Consider the following 15,164-nt stretch of genomic DNA (forward strand, 5'->3'; position numbering starts at 1 on the left):
CCAATGAACCACGGACCTTGCCGTTCGTGGGGAGGCTTGCGTGCCTCAGCGATACAGATAGCTGTACTGTAGGTGCAACCACAATGGAGGGTTATCTGTTGAGAGGCCAGACAAACGTGTGGTTCCTGAAGAGGGGCAGCAGCCTTTTCAGTTGTTGCAGGGGCAACAGTCTGGATGATTGACTGATCTGGCCTTGTAAGACTAACCAAAATGTCCGTTCTTTACAGACGAATGGAAAAACTGGTGGAAGCCAACCTCAGAGATGATCAGTTTAGATTCCGTGGAAATGTTGGAACACATGAGGCAATACTGACCCTACGACTTAGAAGAAAGATTAAGGAAAGGCAAACCTACGTTTCTAGCATTTGTAGACTTAGAGAAAGCTTTTGACAATGTTGACTGGAATGCTCTCTTTCAAATTCTGAAGGTGGCAGGGGCAAAATACAGGGAGCGAAAGGCTATTTACAATTTGTACAGAAACCAGATGGCAGTTATAAGAGTCGAGGGACGTGAAAGGGAAGTAGTGGTTGGGAAGGGAGTGAGACAGGGTTGTAGCCTATCCCCGATGCTATTCAATCTGTATATTGAGCAAGCAGTAAAGGAAACAAAAGAAAAATTCGGAGTAGGAATTAAAATCCATGGAGAAGAAATAAAAACTTTGAGATTCACCGATGACATTGTAATTCTGTCAGACACAGCAAAGGACCTGGAAGAGCAGCTGAACGGAATGGACAGTGTCTTGAAAGGAGGATATAAGATGAACATCAACAAAAGCAAAACGAGGATAATGGAATGTAGTCGAATTAAATCAGGTGATGCTGAGGGTATTAGATTAGGAAATGAGACACTTAAAGTAGTAAAGGAGTTTTGCTATGTGGGGAGCAAAATAACTGATGATGGCCGAAGTAGAGAGGATATAAAATGTAGACTGGCAATGGCAAGGAAAGTGTTTCTGAAGAAGAGAAATTTGTTAACATCGAGTATAGATTTAAGTGTCAGGAAGACGTTTCTGAAGGTATTTGTATGGAGTGTGGCCATGTATAGAAGTGAAACATGGGCAAGAAGAGAATAGAAGCTTTTGAAATGTGGTGCTACAGAAGAATGCTGAAGATTAGATGGGTAGATCACATAACTAATGAGGAGGTATTGAATAGAATTAGGGAGAAGAGAAATTTGTGGCACACCTTGGCCAGAAGAAGGGATCGGTTGGTAGGACATATTCTGAGGCATCAAGGGATCACCAATTTAGCATTGGAGGGCAGCGTGGAGGGTAAAAATCGTAGAGGGAGTCCAAGAGATGAATACACTAAACAGATTCAGAGGGATGTAGATTGCAGTAGGTACTGGGATATGATGAAGCTTGCACAGGATAGAGTAGCATGGAGAGCTGCATCAAACCAGTCACTGGACTGAAGACCACAACAACATGACACCACAGTTTAGATGATGATAATGCACACATTTAATTCCTTTGAAGTTCAGTTATTAATTACAGTGTCCAGTTTTTACACTACAAACAAATTATTAACACAGGTCTTCAGGCTAGCATGCACCATAACAGTGGTAACATTTTCAATTACAGAATGAAGTAAACAGTTCCTTTTGATTTGAAAATATTGCAGTTATCACTTAGTATTGTTCCTGTTAAAAGACAGTTACATTCCAGTGGTTCATTTAAGTGAGTCCATCAAATGAGTCATTGAGTCTAACAATAACTCAATCAGTTCACAATGACAGTCCACAGTACTTGTTTTAAAATTATTGAGTTTCACAGTTGTCAGTCCATGTATTTTCACATATTGGATGTACATAATTGTGATGTGAGTAAACAACGAGAGCACGTCCTACATAGATGTTACTCATTTACTTTAAAAATGCAGACTGACAACTTTGGATGATGTCCAAGAATGAACTGTCATTTTGAAAACTCATAATACTTTGTATAATGGCTAGGTTGGAATTTACTGTTTTTGATGTGATACAAGAATCAGCGGAGTTTTACATTACAAAAAAAAATTTTTGGTTATTTTTCTTTTTCTTTCTATGACTGCTGTTAATAGTTTATGGCAATTTTCACACACTCAGTTGATTAACAGTAGTCTGATCTAGACAAGTTGAGATATTATATTTAAGACCTCTATTTAAAATGTTAAGTTCTGCTGTATCTGAGGATATGTTGGTTTTCTCAATGACCCTCTTATAGAAAGGAAAATGAGTGGTGGTATAAATTGGTTTCTTTTTGTAACAGTGAGATTTTTGAGCAGATTCAAGGGATAAAAGTTTTTTGTAGCGACATTGAATGATCGGATCTCGCTCCACGATTAACCACTCGTGAATGGATTTTAAAATAACATCATAGTGTGTGGCATGCCATAATTAACTAAGTTTTAAGAGTAACAGAAGAGAGTCTTTCTTACAGTATGATTCATTGTTAATCAAGAAACACAAACATTTCTTCATAACCACAGAAGGGGCATAATTTTTCTGAATTTTCGTATGTGCTGACACATATTTAGGTATGGATTATCCATTGCCTTTCCTGTGGGGAAATGCAAAGTATCTTAGGAACGAACAGTCAACCACAATATTTTATGTTCTTCCCTAGTACCGGTCGAGTCTGGATGCGCTTCTTCCATTTCAATAAATGTTAACATTTTGTAATAATTGATTCCAGTACATGGGATATAGTATTTCATGCATTCGGTTCTACATAAAGTGACAGGTCTCCAAAATCTTAATGAAAGTTTAACATCTTCTCTTGTTTTTGTGACATAATGCCAATTATCATGGCACTCACTGCTCTATGGTATGTGGGGCTTGTGGTCTTGCGGTAGCGTTCTCGCTTCCCGCGCACAGGGTCCCGGGTTCTATTCCCGGCATGGTCAGGGATTTTCTCTGCCTCGAGATGACTGGGTGTTGTGTGTCTTTCATCATCATTTCATCCTCGTTGTTGTTGTTGTTGTTGTTGTGGTCTTCAGTCCTGAGACTGGTTTGATGCAGCCCTCCATGCTACTCTATCCTGTGCAAGCTTCTACCCAGTTCAAAAGTAATAGCAGTGTGCATAGCTATAACACCAGGAGAAAGGATGATCTTCACTATGCAGGGTTAAATCTGACTTTGGCACAGAAAGGGGTAAATTATGCTGCCACAAAAGTCTTTGGTCACCTGCCAAACAGCATCAAAAGCCTGACAGATAGCCAACCAACATTTAAAAATAAATTAAAAGAATTTCTAGATGACAACCCTTTCTATTCATTGGCTAAATTTTTAGATATAAATTAAGGGGGAAAAAACAACTTAAACATCAGTGTCATGCAAACATTAATGTCATGCAATATTTCGTGTAATGTAATATCTTGTACAGACATCTTTTATTAACCTGACACGTTCCACATCATTACGAAGTGTCGTATTCATGATCTATGGAACAGGTATTAATCTAATCTAATCTGTGGTGCATCTCTGAGCCAGGATGAGAGTGCTTGGAAGAAACCACATAAATCAGCAAATACCATGGATCATAATAAAGCAGCTATTGTCATGCCCTGTAGAAATGCTGCTTCCAACCAGATCAGATTACATTCCCAAACCATTGAAACTTCCAAAGAATATAAAAGCCTAAACACACTGTTCAAACTAAAACATATCTGCTGGTGGTGATCATCATTCATTGGTTTGTAGCAGTTCTACCTGCTTTATTTAGTTCTTCATTTGTTGATCCTCGGTGTCAATGTACTAGCTCAAAAATGGGGTGTGGAACTCGAGTACAGACTACTTTAAATGATGTAGGTGACAGATGCTCAGTTGCATTTTACAGTCTTTTACTTCCACTTTTCACAACTACCCCATATACACATTTAATATGGCCAGTGCACTATTGTTTAACTTTCCATGAGCCACATTAATAGTTTGCAGGCAAACTTCCGCATACTGCTACAATAGTTTATTATAGAACATCTACAAGCAGTAAAAACCTAATCACAAAGTATACAGTTCTTGAAGAATAGAAAGGTACGTATGGAGCAGACATTGTCATTGTTTTAACACACGACCTATTGGTATAACACTTATTTCACTGTTTAGTTGATGCATTGTTGTCATTCTAACCAACAGAGGTTCCTCATCTGAAACTCGGCTGTGGGCTGACTATTTTTTGACCAAAAATTGGGCCTTTATTTATGCTCACAATAATAGGTACTGAAACTTAACAGAAATTACAATTAAAACTTAACTCATTAAATTAACTGAATGCATTGAAAAATTTGTTCTTTTTTAACAGTTTTTTGTACTAAAAGAGGTAGTTCGAATTATTTGTTTAAATCATGAAATTAACAAATATAAGTACGCAAACAATACTTTTGACAAAACTGTTAACTACTTTGGAATTAATGAAGGGATGGTTTTGCTAACACGTTTACAAATAGAGCCAAATAGATACTTTAAGATTAGTATCAGTTGTTCCTTCAAATGTTTATAATGAATACAGAATTTATGTTTGTTTGTAGGTCAAAAGTAGAATTTAAGTTGCGAGACAATTATTGATTTCCCCCAACAACAAAAGATACTAACAAGTAATGGTCAATATGAATTAGTAAACCAATTACCTACATAAAACTAAGCACAAGATTAGATTTGGTGTTATATTCTTTAAAACTGAGGGCGAACCTTTCCCTTTTATGAAAACACAGATTATATTCACACATGTTAATGGTAATTAGTGAAAAAAAAAAACGAATTGAAGGAGGCAGATGGCAAACAGCTTGCTTCGTCACAGGTTCTGTAAGTGTTGTGCAATACATCACTACAATGCCTCTGCTGTAGCCTCCATTGTAATCCAAAGGTGTAGAGGGGCATGATCAGCATGGTCACCATCACAGCAGTTGGTATGCTGCTAATTCTGCATTTTATGGCTAAGCAGACCAATCTCTTCACCTTGCCAATGCTACATTTACTCTCAACCTCTAGCCACGAGTCATACCCCAGGGGCCTAAATATGGTAAGATGTCAGTGTCATCCAGCTGCAAGCCTAGAACCTCATGTAACTAGTTTTGCTATTTAATTAAAGATTAGTAGTGTAATTTTTTTCTTCTTGTGGTTGTATTAAGATGTCTTAAATAATTATTCAGCCTCTAAAAATTCCTTTGAGGACAACTTTTTTTCTAGTAGGATTACAGGTTTTATCTGGACTCCAAGGGCTAGGTTACTCACATTTCCATCGTAGCTATTGATAACTAATAATGAAATTCATGCAAAAATTTTGATTTTTATCATTTGCAATGGAACAAACTGAATTGCCTTGCACAAGAAAACTACTATAGTTTACATTGTGACGCACACTAGTTCTTTGGCATTATTTTGCACATTTATTTGTGAAGTTGACTAAATCATTAAATTATTGATATCAATAGTTATTGTTATACTGTTAGTTCCTCGGGACTGTTCTGGGATGGGAAAATGTACTGACTTTTTCACAGGGATTCGTGTAATGCACTAGTCCAAAAAGTGTCGAGACTGGATTAATAAAACATAGAGAAGCATTAAAATGGTGTTTGAATGTTGTAGATACTCAACAAAGTTCCCTTCGTCTGAGTACAACACGCAGAAAATTCTTACAAGCATGTGAAACTGTCAGAAAAGTAATTCTTTGGAATCTTGTTCATCTCTGGCGTCACATCGGCTTGAATGTCAGTCATGTCATCATGGCTGTTGACCCTTCATTAGAATTTCTGCACTTTGTTGTTTTGCAGTAGGTTCAAATTGATAACATAAAGTCTTGCCACCTGTACGATTTTTTTGAGAAAAGAACTATCCGTGTTCCACATTTCAATCAAGACAAGTTGGGAAATTACCTTCATACCGACTGCTACAACACATGTATCAAGGTAACTTTGAACATTAATAACTTCTAAACTGTACAAGATGGACAAAAACAAATTACATCACTCGATTTCAGAGCTCAAGCGAGTGTCATTTGGTGTGTCATACACCTCCCTCCCCATTTAAAAAAAATGGCTTGAATCGAAAATGGTGGATTTCAACATGGCGGCCATGAATGACATTCACTCCAAAAGTTACAGCCCCACGTCAAACCTATGTTCCCATTATCACATTTCAATTTTCCCTTTAATCTTCCAACTTGTGAAGGTGTCCAAGGACTTTTGACTCACCCTGTACTGTTTGTTGATGTAATTACTGAGCGAGTCACTCATTGTGAGAGTGTTAAGAGCTCTATGCATTGAGTACCTTCTGAGTTGCCTATTTACACTGTGATCCAGTGTTTCAGATAGTCTTCTGTTAACTAACACATCGAGGGAAGGTTGTCGAAAATAGTGCATAAAATGGAAACAACAAATTGGCTGTACACCCGGAAGTATACCACTAATAGATCGGAGCATCCCATTGGTGAAAATGTGTGTGTGTGTAAGAAAACTTGAAGAAAAAGGTGTGGGACATGTAAATGTAGTAAGCACTGTCTTCTTTTGGTCAAAGATTATAGGAAGCAGTGAATAGTAAGTAGTAAATATGCATAAAAAATAACAAATAAAGAGAATAAAACAAATAATGTATAATAACTGTACCGTACAGAATCACCATACAGATTGAGTTTTATTTTGTTTTACTTTTTGCAGGTCTGTCCAAGTCTGGAAAATTCCTGATTTATTAGAAATCAGACTTTACCCTCATAAGAAAGCAATACAGTCTTTGGCGTGGCATCCTGCTAGCACCTATACTGATACAGAATTCTCAGTATGTCGAAACTGGTTGGCAGTTGCATCTAATGAAACAGTAATTAAAGTATATGATTTAAAGCGCCTGTTGGAAGGTATGTAATTATTTATAAGAAAAGAGCAACGTTCATGTGGTGTATTTAATGAGTCGTGTATCACTGCATTATCCTATTGTGTCCAAAATCATCACACTCCATTCCTTTAACCAAATGGAAGATGTTTTATTGATGGAAAACAAGTTTGTGTAAGAGCAGAGTTTATCATAACATTTTTTCAGGTTGATTTAAAGAACATTAAGTTTAAATGTTAAATGCTCGAGGATGTAAACAAAACTGTGACTAATCGTAGTATTGAGAAGGTCTCATGCAATCCTTTGCAATGTTGTGTGATTTTTGATTTCCTTTTTGTCACTTACACTTGCAAAAATGTGATCATTGGTGACACTAACAATGTTGATTCCAGTGCTCATCAATCCTTGGTTTGTGTGATTTTGTGAATGATTAGCTGTATTTTTAACTATAGTTTGTTGTTTTTATTACTCAGATATGTTTTGCCAAATCATTTGAGGCATCTGCAGTGATCTTTTTTTATATTTGGGGCTGTTTTTGTCTACAGATGTTCGTGTAGAAAAGACCAGCTGTACTCCATGCTCTTCATTAGTATGTCATAGATTGTCCATTTTTATGTTTGGCATATTGTTGCTGTGGTCTCTTAAGTATAAACACTTGTTACAAATATTTTGAAAGACAATCTGAAAAGCTAAGAAAGTATTAAGAGTAAATTAATGATTGTTGAACAAGTGTGCAGCACACTCCTGACCTTGCTAGCCATCTACATTGTCCATTAGAGAATGACACTGTGAGTGGAACAGTAATGACACGAGAGTACAATTTTTGTGCACCAGGAGAATTACTGTTAAGAGACTTTTGTAATGTACGTAACAGAGCAGTGTGTAGCACTAGTATTTGAGTCAAGCTATTAAAATATTCAGTAGTCATCATCTTTCACCTTTCATGTGCTAATTAAACTATGCAGATAAACAGTCAGTGGTTAATCAGGTTGCTGACTTGCAAGGTAGATGTTGTGGATGACTAATAGATGCATAATTTATTAACAAATACATGTAGATATAAATAACTCTGAACTATAATAAAGAAGACTACGTACAACAAAGGGAGTATACAAATGGTACGGAAATCTATAGATATGATGTACATGCACAGACAAACAAATGATTACAATTTCTGAAAAAAATGGATGTTTTATTCAAGAGAAAATGCTTCAGAAATTGAGCACATCAGTAACGTGTTGGTCTACCTCTGGTCTTTATGCCAAGCATTTATTCAAATTAACATTAATTGATAGACTTATTGGATTTCCTACTGAGAGATATCATGCCATATTTTGTCCAACTGGCACATAGATCATCAAAATCCTGAGGTGGTTGGAAGGCCCTGCCCATAATGCTCCAAACATGCTTGATTGGGGAGTTATTGAATGACCTTCCTGGCCAAGATAGGGTTTAGCAAGCCTGAAGACAACAGTAGAACCTCTCTCCATGTGCACATTAACTTGCTGAAATGTAAGCCCAGTATGGCCTGCCGCAAAGGGCAAAAAAACGGGACATCGAAGATAGTCAATAAACTGTTGTGTTGCTAGGATGCCAAAGGGGCTATAAAATGAAATGGCACACAAGACAATTACTCCTGTCTGTCAGGCTGTAGGGTGGGCAACAGTCAGTTTGGTATCCCACCGCTGCCCAGTGTGTCTCCAGATATATCCTTGCTGGTTATCGGAGCTCAGTTCGAAGAAGGACTCATCACCAAAGACAGTTCTACTCCAGTCAATGAGATTCCAAGCCAAAGATGTGTCTGGGGATGTCCCGGACAACAGTGGTGTACCAGTCTGACTGTTGCCCAGCATACGGCCTGGCAACCATGAATGATGGTCTGTGGTGCCATTTCTCTTCATAGCAGGATCCCTTTGGTTCTCATCCACAGCAGCCCTACAGCACAGTGGTACGTGAACTGTATTCTATGCCCCATTTTGTTTCCCTTCATGGCAAGCCATCACAGTCTTGCAATTTCAGCAAGTTAATGCCCACCCACACATGGCGAGAGTTTGTACTTCTTGTCTTCGTGCTTGCCAAACCCTACCTACACCAGCGAGGTCACTGGATCTCTCCTCAATTGAGAACATTTGGAGCATTAAGGGCAGGGCCCTCCAACCATGTCAGGATTTAGATGATCTAATGTGACATTCATTTGATTGATGATTTTGTGCAAGCTTTAACAACAGTAGAAATATTAAGTGGAAGCAATGCAGATGCAGACTTGATGTGAGAATCTTCTGCTTTATACTTATATGGTGGAGAATGCAGTTCGTCATTGTTTTCCTCATATGCAGTTTGTCTTATCTAGACCATAGACGAATAATATCTCGAGGCATAATTCCCTACCTTGAACAATTTAACTGGTTACTTGGCTCTGTCATCATTTATGCCAAGAGGAAATGGTTTAGAAAGTTAAATATTTGATTATATAGAAGGCATTAGGGAGTGTAAGGGCCAGCAGTAAATGGCAGTGATGTGAAGAGTTAATGAGGCTGCCAGGTCGCTGGAGTCTTGGTAGATCTGTGTACACTCAGCCATGCAATACCTTAGATAGTGAATAGACATTGTTTAATAAAATAATTAAAATTTAATTACAGAAAAAATAACTTACTTCATTTAGTACAAACACAATTATGCTGTATTAAGAGTTGAAAACAAGAAAAAGAAGCCACAAGTTAACATTTAAAAAAATGAAAGATCGGTGTTTAATTACAGAATGTACGTATAGCCACCTTGGCTGCATAAAATCGTTGTCAAATTGACCATGGTTTCGACAGCTCTAAGTCTGTCTTCATCAGAATAAAAATTACATAGGTTTATCTAAAAAATATAATGACATGGCTCAAAAATACAATATAATTAATAGGATTACTTCAATATATTGTACAAACGGTGTACTTACATGTAATCACACCATAGGTGAAAAACATCTGAGCAAAAATGCTCTTGTCAAGTTGAAAAAATCACAAGAATAAAAATTAAACTGTAAAAATATAACATGTTTGTCAATTGGAATAAAATGTTCCATTGAAATACAATGGCAGTCACAAGGTCACTTTGAGTGAAACAACTGCATCAAACTGCCGCTATCATCAGACTAGACGGCTAACAGGCCTAGGCAGCCACAAGTTGGACATGAAAACAGATTTGCACCATCTAGCAAATGATAGCACTAGTTGTCGAATTCATTAGAATGAGATATGGATATCTACTGTGTGCATCGATGGTAATCACCCACCATGTACTTGGCAAAGGACCAGCAAAATCAGCGCTTATGCATTTCCAGTGACTGTCAGGTTGAAGCCAATTTACAAATTTTTGGCATGGCACTGCTTGGTTATCAATGAACACGTGACTGTGGAGCAGTCATCTGTTCTCTTTTCTCGTCCACCTCAAGCCATGTACAGTGCTGGTGCACTAGCTGCTTAGTTCTAATGATTCTCCAGTGTCTTCTACGTAATAGTTTCAAAACATGTTGTTGCAGTGAAGTGGTAATCATGAATTGTTTGTTCATTCTGAGGAGAAAGGCTGTTGTATTGCGCATAGTATTTGCTTACTTTGGCATCTGGAATTGTTTCCAGATTACGGGCCAACCCATCCAAATGTAATACTTGGGCAATTGTAGTGATTGATCTCGTTCAGTAGCTTGTGTGATCTCTCAACAATCAATGGTAAAATCTTGCTGCGTGTGCATATTAGGTTGGTCAGTTTGAAGACAAGAAGCTTCTGATGCATTGAATTCCTGATCATTTCCCATAGGTAAATGAGACAAGAGTGTCTGCATTTGCTGCTGTGCAGTAGGGCGATAGAAAATTTCATACTGATAATTGGGCAGAAGTAGTGACCAGTGTTGCAGGTTCATGCTGTATGATCAGGCTTATCTTTCATCGGATGAATAAGAGCAGACAACAGCTTTTGATCCCTTATGAGAAATTTCAACCATGCCGATTTTGATGAAATTTCATGACACATATGATGGTGGCTAAGGCTTCCTTTCCCAGCTGACTATAACTGTCTTGGGCCTCATTCAGTGTCTTCGAAGCGAAAGCTATGGGGCATTCAGCGTTTCCAACCTTGTGAGATAAAATTGTCCGCACTCCCTATGATCTCGCATCAACTGCAAGCACTACTGATATTTTTTAGTATCGAAATGAATAAGACATGCGTAATTAAGTGTGGATTTTTCAACTTTTTAAATGGTAGTTTGCATACTCCAGTCCATTGGAAAGGAACATTTTCACACTGGACGTGATTCAAAGGAGCATCAATTTGCACTGCAGTCCAAATAAATTTGATATAATAGGTCAGTTTATCAGAACTGGCTGAAGGTCCCATACATCCTTAGGAGGAAGCAATTTCCAGATGGCCACTAAATGCTCGGTCAACGGGCGAGCGACATGGATGTCAATGAAATGTCCCAGATATGCAATTTCTGTATTGAAAAATGAACACTTCTATAAATTAGACTTATGCCCTGTGCCAGTTAAAACTAGAAAAAGAGATTTGAGATGCTGCTCCAGCATTTGTCAGGATACAGAGATGTCATCCAAATAATTTAAACATGACAAAAATTTCAACATAGCTTGTTCAAGAAAGTATTGAAAAAATGCAGAAACAGATGCGCTTCCAAAGGGAAGATGCTGGTACTGATATGAGCTAACATCTTTATTGACCTCCTTTTTTTTCCCCTTTTCTTCCTCATCCAGGGGAAGTTGGAGGTAAGCATCAACTAAATCGGTCTTGGAGAAGAATTGTCCAGTTAGCTCCTCAGTACATAGAACTGCGAAAGAATCGATAACCATTTGAGTGTCAAGTGGTGCTTAAAGTCAGCAAAAGTCTAATTCTCCTGTTCAGATTTCTTGTGATAACCAGAGCAGATGCCCATTGAATACCTGAAATAGGTTTTAAGACAAGTTCAGAAACAACTTCATCATTAATGGCATGAGGCATTGGAAGGCTGGAGTGATACTTTTGTCTGAGCATTGTATTTGCTTGTGATTTGTGTCAGAAAATGCTCTACACATCTCAATGTGCCATCAAACAAATGTCCTCATTTTTCAAATGATTTATAAATGCTTACATGAGAAACTTGTATATCAATAGCATGTATATTGTCCTCAATATCTAATCCAAACAAATCAAACGCATAGATGCCAAATGTACTAAGACATGAGTGTGTTTGAACTATTGTGAATAGCACTGATACAGCCATATTTCAGTATTTTACTAGCGAAGTACACATCTCAAACACAAAGGTACTTTATCCCCAATTGCTCATAAGTAGTTTGATGAATCAATTGTGACTGAAGCAATACTATGTAACTGGAATGGTACAAATTGATTGCAAATCTGTAAAGATATAAGGAGTTTGTGGGTTTTCTCCATATGAGACTGTCCGTTCAGCTTTTGGAGGACTGCTTTTTCTGTTTTGCGAGGGACAGAGCCATTTGCTGTTTCTTCATGTGAGGAGAGCTGATGCAAATTAGCCAAGTTTTGTACTCTGTGTGTTGATTCGCAATTTGTGCACTTGCATCCACAGTCACTATGAGCATTGCCAGGAGAAGCGGGTATAAATTCATAATGTGAGATCATATTAGTCTCCATTTCCTCAAATCTAGGTTGAATTGGGACAGTGTGTGCTTTGTGCTTCTGATGGAGGCACACTTGCTGCTTGTGTCCTGATTTTTGACAGTGTTGGAATTTCGCTTAGCAGGAGGAGGAGTGTTTGTGATTGTGTATGACATAACACGTGACACAAGACTTTACATGTGAATTTGCAGTATAAGTTGCTGGGCATCTCATGTCCTGCTTATGCCATGGCTTCCAGCTGTTGAGCTATGCAACAACAGGCAAATTAAAGTTAGTTTTCATATTCTCTGAGCTTTGATTGCTTTAAGTTGGTCATTACGACAAGGATTGCAGTGCTTCAGAATTTCATTGTGTTGTCTGCAAGGTTCTGAATAAAGGCATCGTGAAACTTTTCATCTTGAATAGAAGCTCCACAAGTGCAGCTAAATTTATAGTTTCCAGTCATGCTGTTGAGTTCAGCGATCCACTTTTAGCAAAACTGATTACTATTATGATGTGTGTGAAAAAGTTTAAAATGAGCAGCAGTTACATGAATCTACACTTCAAAAAAATTCATCAAGTTTGCTAGTGACTTCCTCGTAGGATAGGGCTTGGGGTTCTACAGTTCTGTATGGAACCTAAATATGGACACTCCTTACCCAAGGACAAAAGAAAGAACATCATGAGTCACCTGTGATTTTGTAGGCTGTGAAATATTTGAGCTGGATTTAATACTCCTTCCACTCCTCTTGTTTCTCATCAAAATAGTGGAAGGGAGGTGGCAGCAGTGGCACTTGGCCTCCAGAGTTCTGTGCTTAAGCTATAGTTTCTTGTGCTTACTATGGATTTAGCACTCTGGTAATGCTTGCCATTAACTGTTGAATTTGTTGGCTCTGAAACTGAATAAGTGCAGTGTTTGTGCTCCAGAAGTTGCCATTATATACAAAATTTAAAACACTGCAAGAATAGATATAACAAATTAAGGAATACTGTAATAATAATATAATAATAATAATAATAATTGACCAGACATAACGTCTGAGAAAAGAAAGAAAGAAAGAAAGAATAATAATAATAATAATAATAATGCAAAAATGAAGAAATCGAGACACTTTCCACTTCTAGATATTTCTAGAAAAGACAATTTCAGTTAATTCCACTGGCAGTGAAGAAAATTTTGATTAGTTTATTATGCAACTGTGTCGAAACTACTTCTGCGGATCCAAGTAGTCACTATCATGAATTTGTCAGCAGAAATATCTGCTACATCCATTGATGTAATGAACTGGATGTACATTTTAGAACTCAAAAACTATAGAAGGATAATACATAATCCTATATAAAGCATTCATAAGTTATAATCCTTTAGTCTCTCTCTCTTTTTCTTTCTTTCTTTTTCTGTTCCACTAGTACCAGTTTCGAATAGTTGCTAGCACTTGAAGTAGCAATGCCATTACACTGGATTCATAAAGTCTCACTGACATTTTACTATGTTCGTAAGATCTCACTCCACTGTCATCCGTACACTTGGTGTGATCAGGTAGTAGTCTGACCTCTGATGATAATCTGAAGACAATCAGAAGTGGAGCTCTGAGTGCAGTGGCTTCAAAAGACATGGATCAGTCATAATTGCAGGCAGCGAGGTGATGCAAATGCAGCATCACCTGATGGCATGTGTAGTACCACCTGGCGGTATGTAACGAGTCCTCTGTAGCAGCAGTTCATTGATAGCTGATTTAAAGGTATCTTCTGTGAAGATGAGAGCTGTGGGCAATGCACTGAGTGCAGTCAATGAACAGACCGTTGATACTGCAATATTCCTTGTTGACTTTTAACATTAATGCCAACCACACACACACACTTTGTTTTAACAATTTTATTGTCAGGCACAGCACTTTCACCTATTCGCTGATTGGAACTGGCAATAAAGTTGTTACGACATTATGTTAATCAGACTACTCTTTCGACCAAGTCTGTTTTACCGACCTATTGTTTTGTTTAGAAATTATTTGTTTAAGAATATAAATTGTTCAATATAGTACACTGATTTGAGCCATAAATGTCAGAAAAATGTATTTGCACATGGGGAATTGAACTCAGATATCCTATTTTAGTTTCCATTTTTTCCTCCTAAGTACATATATTTCTAACAGACTTGTCATTAGATACATATCAGTGACCCTAATCACAGCCCCTCTCTGAATTTGTTTTTGATATAGGTATAGTGCAGATTATACACTTTGAAGTTGATTGCTGATTGATGGAACTGATACTTTTAATTATTTTGTTATGTTGTATTTTTTCAGGTTTCATTGTTGGTTTGTAGCACTGATATTATTTTTAAATTTATTTTTGCACTTACAATGCCCATCAGATTTAAGTTTTTATCTTCCGTGTTATTAGAAAAAGCGTTTAACTTTGAATGGACATGCTAATAATTGCTTGGTAAGCTTTTGCTAATTTTTGTAAATATTAGATTCCAGTTCATTTTTTTCTGCTTTAGGTAGTGCAACCACTGACAGAAAACCAATGGCTGAGTTGAGTGGACATTTGAGCAGGGTAGTGAGTGTGTCTTGGAGTCCACATATTAGTGGCCAGCTTGTATCTGCTTCGTATGATGGAACAGCGCAGTTAAGTATCTCATATTAATAAGGATTATTGAAATGAATTGTATATCAGTCAGTGAACTTAGTAGATTAAGAAAAGGATGGATTACTTTATTATTGAGAGGATCAGTGCTTTGCATGTTGGACTCG

General features: G+C 37.4%; 1 protein-coding gene across 1 annotated transcript in view; it reads left to right on the forward strand.

Moving 5' to 3' along the window:
- Positions 1-15,164, forward strand: part of LOC126174816 (gem-associated protein 5) — a 313,470-nt gene that overhangs the window by 147,924 nt on the left and 150,382 nt on the right. Inside the window, exons 11-12 of the mRNA XM_049921193.1 lie at positions 6,630-6,823; positions 14,912-15,036. Coding sequence (XP_049777150.1) covers positions 6,630-6,823; positions 14,912-15,036 — 319 coding nt within the window. The remainder of the gene's footprint in view (positions 1-6,629; positions 6,824-14,911; positions 15,037-15,164) is intronic.

Source organism: Schistocerca cancellata, chromosome 3, assembly GCF_023864275.1.
Source record: "Schistocerca cancellata isolate TAMUIC-IGC-003103 chromosome 3, iqSchCanc2.1, whole genome shotgun sequence".
NCBI lineage: Eukaryota > Metazoa > Arthropoda > Insecta > Orthoptera > Acrididae > Schistocerca > Schistocerca cancellata.